This window comes from Capsicum annuum, chromosome 1, assembly GCF_002878395.1.
Source record: "Capsicum annuum cultivar UCD-10X-F1 chromosome 1, UCD10Xv1.1, whole genome shotgun sequence".
Classification (NCBI taxonomy): domain Eukaryota; kingdom Viridiplantae; phylum Streptophyta; class Magnoliopsida; order Solanales; family Solanaceae; genus Capsicum; species Capsicum annuum.
The window spans coordinates 147,382,262-147,388,357 of record NC_061111.1 but is presented as its reverse complement, the minus strand read 5'-3'; the positions used below and the strand labels follow the sequence as shown (position 1 = coordinate 147,388,357).

General features: G+C 28.9%; 1 protein-coding gene across 1 annotated transcript in view; it reads right to left on the bottom strand.

The window, feature by feature from the left end:
* The window catches only part of LOC107839483 (cycloartenol-C-24-methyltransferase 1), an 11,157-nt gene extending 9,279 nt beyond the window's left edge, over positions 1-1,878 (bottom strand). The window contains exons 1-2 of the mRNA XM_016682988.2: positions 1,509-1,878; positions 1,325-1,429 (exon numbers count right to left, since the gene is read on the bottom strand). Of these exons, the coding sequence (XP_016538474.1) occupies positions 1,325-1,407 (83 nt within the window). The 5' untranslated portion in view covers positions 1,408-1,429; positions 1,509-1,878. The remainder of the gene's footprint in view (positions 1-1,324; positions 1,430-1,508) is intronic.
* Positions 1,879-6,096: the final 4,218 nt, after the last annotated feature.

Below are 6,096 nucleotides of genomic sequence, written 5' to 3'. Positions count from 1 at the left end.
GCAGGTTTTATTATATAAATAATTTACTTCCTAAGCAACGAGCAGACACCACCCCCCCACCACCCCGTTGACTTAAGAGTTTATTGTGTGGTGGGCACAATATTATTACTAGAAAGTCACTAAATAATATTGCTCAAATTCTTCAAAAATATTAATGGGTGCGTGTCGGATTCTCTAAAATTAGTATATTTTCAAAGAATTTGATACGAGTGCGGTATCAAAAACAAAGAATCTGCACAGCTTAGCAATAAATAATACCACTCCACCTTTTAGATTTTCAAGAGAGGAAGACAGAGAGAGAGAGAGAGAAGAGAACACACTTTTAAACAAAGTAAGAAAACAGGCATTTAATGATATGAATAGAAAGCAAACCAGCAAGCAGCTTACTCACAAAAAGATCTAGGAAGTAGGTAGGACTTCAATCCTACCACCGCAAATAAAGAAATTTAGGACACAAGGATCCCCAATGGAAAAAATTATGCTGGCCAAAAAAAATATGTTGCTTCCAATTCAAATTTTGTTGTAGTTTAAAAATTAAATTGTCAGAAAACATCCTCAACTTATCTAAACTACAGTAAGACAATTAAATAACTCAGACATGGGGTTGTCACTATAATAGCATCCAGACAATTTAATATAGTTCAACAGAATCTTTGACTACAACAGGCCAATCATCATCATCAAAATTAACCAAAAATTAAAAAAAAATGGATCTACAGTAGTAGTCATCAAAAGAAGCCTAACAGATCAATCAATCTGAGAAGTAAAAGGTCTTTAGACTTAAAAGCTATGAGTAATAACCAAGAAAGATATACAAAACAAATGACCAAAATTGAACCATCAATGGATGTGGTACATTGGATAGAGTTGTTCCTCCCTTTACCCTAGGTCTTGGGATCGTCCCCTGGGTATGCGCAGATCCTTGGTAGGCAGAGCTCCCCCAATAGAGTTATGGGGTATGAATCCAGGTTAGTTGGGCTGCAATGCAGACCCGTACATCGGATGGAAAATTTAAAAAAAAATAATCATAATTGAACCAACAAAGGATGTGGTCCATTAGATGGCGCTGTGTATGAAAAAATCCGTGGGAAGCATTACATAAATGGGGTTGCTTTATGCAGGGCAAGGGCAAATCCAGATTAGTCAGGCTCTCGTGACACCCGATGGGAAACTAAAAGAATGATAAAAAATTGAAAGTTTCGAAAAACAAAAATGCCACACTTTATTTTTTCCTTAGAAAAGTTGCGTACAAATCTCACATTTTTACACCCAAAAAAAACATACATAAATAGAGAGGGAAAAAAAGAAGAGCGGAATGGTATACTTGTCAACAGCAGAGAGAACATCATCCTTGCCAATTTTTCCACCAACCCCAAATGCCAGATCAAAAGCCCCTTGTTTTGACATCTCTTTCCCAAATCAACAAGATCTAAACAACAACAACAACAAATTAGAAAAAAAAAAAAAAACAATTTTTATAAGGCAATGCAGAAGAAGTAAAAGCTTACAGGGTACAGAAGAATGGAGATTCTCAGATGTGAAAAAAGGAAAGGAAGGGAAAAGGGAAATGCCAAAACGGAGACGGATCCTAGAAAAGCAAATGTGTACCTTCACGAACAACAACAACCACAATATATAGGACGCAAATACTAAACAACAAGTGCCAGCACACAAATGCTGAGAGACATACCAAAACCACACATATTTCGTTTTAAATACCAAAAATAATTATTGTTTAAACTTATTTATTTAATTTATAAAATCAAGAAAATTTTGTTATTAGTATTAGAATAACAATGTAAGCCTAAAGTAATAATAATTAAATTTAAATTTTTTAAAATACACTGCTAATTAGAGTTTTTGATTGAATGAACAATGGGTTCGTGACCACGTCAGATTTATTATCTATAGCACGTCTCTTCCCCCGTCCTTTCTTTTACTCCCTCCATTTCACAATACCTGAATTATTAGAGTAATTTTAATGTTTCAAAATAAGTGAATGGTTCACAATTTAAGATAGATATTGAAATCTTTTTTCAAATTTATCCTCCATTAAATATGTATTAAAAATGATGGATTATGTGTTTTTACTTTTTGAAAAAGGTAAAAAATGAAAAAACATGATAAATTTATGTTTTTACTTTTTTTTCTTAAGATGTGTGTTAAAATCTAACAATTAACTCATTGTGAAACGGAAGGAGTATTTTATTATACTTGACAAACTCTGAACTGCATGCACGCTGTCAGCTTTGAATATATTTTGACAGAGTGTACTTCCCCAATCCAAACTTTTGATCTTTTATTGGGTGTTTTGTATTTGTATTGGAATATAAGTAATTAATTTGACTTATATAACATAATTAAAAAAAATAGTTTGATGTATTAAAATTTTTGTTATGGATGAATAGTTTACAAAAAATATGTTGTTTTAATGAATATCAATTTTGTTATAATAGGATAGTATTCTATAAAAGTAAGAAAATATAATATAAAAAACTAATTCGAAAGAAAAGTAAGTCGTTAAATTTTTATAACGAGTGACCCCTATAAAAGAGATCTGATTACATAGAAATGGATTGATTGATTGAGTTCTTTTATTAAAATAAAAATTTATGTCACATGTATCCGAAAATGGTAATAAAAGCATGTTGATTGGACAGCTGGAACTTGAATTAGCTGAGATCTCCAACTTTAAATAGGAAGAATAGGCAAAGTATGTGGTGTACTGAGGGACCACATATAAAAATGGGTATATGTTTTTTAATGACCAATAGAAGAGGGATTATTTTTTTTTTTTCTCATTTGGGTTATATTATGTGTTAAAGGATAGAAATATATACACTAGTATTTTTTAATTAGAAATATATCCAGTCTAAACCATAAAGTTAAGTGTGTGTTTATTCCCATCTCTTAAATGACAAAAATTCCAAGAACCTTTTATAATATGATGCCGAGCTGTCCTAGTATATTGCTGGCTTAATTTAGTCTATTTCGTAGTGAGCAATGCATTCTTTTTAATTTTAATTTTCATTATGATATATTTAAAATTATAAAATTAAATAATATTTTAATAAATTTTATATATATCTTGAATTAAGATCAAACAATTTAAAAGTTTTTGTTAGTTTTTTAAATTTTATATACAGAAAAGGGCCTAACATGTCCTTTAATTATTTAAAATGGTGCAAAATAGCCTAAAACGTCCTTCTTATACCTATTAGACTTGAAATGTCTTTCTCATCCACCTATTGGGTCAATTTTGTCCTTCAATTTAACAGCTACTTATTGGCTCCACCTCATTTATGACATGACATATTTTTATTGAACAATTAATATTGAATTAAATTAATTAATTTTATACTCAAAACCTAACCCGCCCCAGTCAAATAATCCGACTCAACTAAGACCTGCTCCAATTCCTTTTAACAAAAAAAATCTCCATTCATCAATCCTAAATCTCACTACATTCCTCTACCGTGAACCACCACCATAATGGCAAAAATCACCATCCTCTTCGATGGAGTATTGAAAAAAATAATTCTTTCATACACTTACTTAGCCATATGGATAGGCCTTTCCACTACAGTAATTGTACACAACAAATATATTCTTGATAAAAAAAACTATACAATTGCCCTTTTTTAATTTTCAACATACGTATTCTTAAACTTGTCAAACTTTTCACCTTATTCAGAAAGGTCTACTTAACATGTGTGCTTCCTATTGGTGCACTTTACTCACTTTCATTATGGCTATCAAGTTCTAACTTATATTTATCTATTTGTTTCATTCATCCAGATGCTTAAAGCATTAATGCCTATTGTTGTGTATGCCATTGGTACATTGTTGAAAAACGATAGTTTCAAGAAATCTACCATATTTAACATGGTGGCTATTTCAGTTGGTGTTGCTATTGCAGTATATGGTGAATCGAAGTTTGATACACAATATTGTTGTGATGATCTTATAATGGCATCGAGAGATGATGGAGCTGAATGTAGTGAGATTTAGGATTGATGAATGGAGATTTTTTTTTTTATTAAAAAGAATTGGAGCGATTTTAATTGGGTCGGGTTATTTGGCTGAAACGGGTTAAGTTTTAAGGATAAATTAATTAATTTAATTCAATATTATTTATCCAATAAAAATATTTCATGTCATAAATGAGGTGAGATCAATAGATGATTATTAAATGAAAGGATAAAATTGACTCAATAAATAAACGAAAAGGATATTTTAGGTCTAATAAATAAATGAAGATATTTTTATACTATTTTAAATAATTGAAAAATATTTTTATTTTTTATTTATTTTATAAATTAAAATAAAATAAATAAATTAAAACGGATGAATAATGAAAGTGTTTTTTCTGTGTTGAAAGAGAAGTAGCTAGTTTATGAAGTTACTTTTGTAAGTGCATTGTGACGACAAGCGGACAAAGAGGAACACATTGCAAGCACATGACAAGTGGAATTAACAGGGGGCACAAATCTAGATCTCACAAGATTTGGGTGTAACATACTTCCACCTTTTTATATCAGTTGACCGCTATAAATTTAATATATTTATTAAGAAATATTAATTAGAGAATTTAATATATTTATTAAGAAATATTAATTAGAGAATTTATTTTATTAAATTAATCTTATTAATTATGCTTTAAAATATAAATTTTAGTAAATATACTTTGTTTAGTCATTTAATGTTAAGGGTGGCATTAAAAAAATATAATAAAATTCTTTTGATTTCATTAAAGAACAATTAAATTGAAACAAATAGTTTTAGAAAGAGGGTCAACTAAAATGAATCGGAGGAAGTATATACTTATACTTCTATTAACTACTTATAATAATGTAATATACTTAATAGCGGTTTGATCATGAAAGGTTTTTTTTTTTTTTGAAAAATTATTTTAATTCAATAAAAAAAATGAAAATTATTTGTATTTGATCATGGGAATTCTAAATACAGTTTTGAAATTGTATTTGGAAAAAGTGAAAATAAGTTTTACTTATTTTTACTTTTTTTCATTCATATTTCTCTTACAAATTTTTAAAAACAACTTTAATTTATATTTATAGTTTAACTTCAACTTCAAAAAATTATAATTTTTATAGTCGACAGAACCTAATTTATTGTTGTAATTAATACATAGTACTCCTATATTATGTGGGAATAATCAGACCGCAGGCGCATCATGACCAACATGCTTAGCTGACCATTACAGCAGTTCAGATATTACATATAGAATTATTGTCGAATAGTTTTGTAATATCTAGACATCAAAAGTTGTGGTATTGCATGCCTTGAAGTGACTAAAAGATCAAATGGCTTTCTATTTATTTTATTCGTATTCCATGTGTTGCTTTTCTGCCCTCATATTTTACTCTTTTTTTTTTTTTTTTTTTTAGAGTTTATCCATAAATTTGACATCAAATTATAACTTTAACAATGTATAAATACGACCTTTAACTATTCAAAACTGTATAAATATGACCTCCGATACTGCGTGACAAAACGCGTGTTCATCACGTAAAATTGGGCGCGTCCAGCTTAAAATCTAAGGGCATAATACATAAATATGATCCTAAAATTTGACAGTGCACAAATATAACTTTTAACCATTCAAAACTGTACAAATATGACCTTTAAATAACTCTTCACTATTATTTTTTCATTATTTTCGGTTCAAAGATGAAAATGACATCTAATTTCTTTTGTCATTGCGGAAAAAGAGCAATATTGAAGATTTATTAATTAGGCAGGTCAGCCTCATACGAAAAAATCACGTGGGTATGTATATTTATTATAAAACAGAGGACGAATTTAAGTTATATAATATATCTAAATATTATTTATTTAAATATTAAATTAAAGAAGAAACTATACTAATAATAAAAAAATTATAGTTTTAATAAAACGTTATTAAACTAATGTTATTAAGGATAGTAGTAGTAGAATATTAAATTAACGCTATCAAATTAACGTAATTAAAATGTTATTAAATTAACGTTATTAAAACGTTATTAAATTAACAAGGGGCGGACCTACGTGGTTGCCATGGGGTTCACCCGAACCCCCTCGGTAAAAAAATTA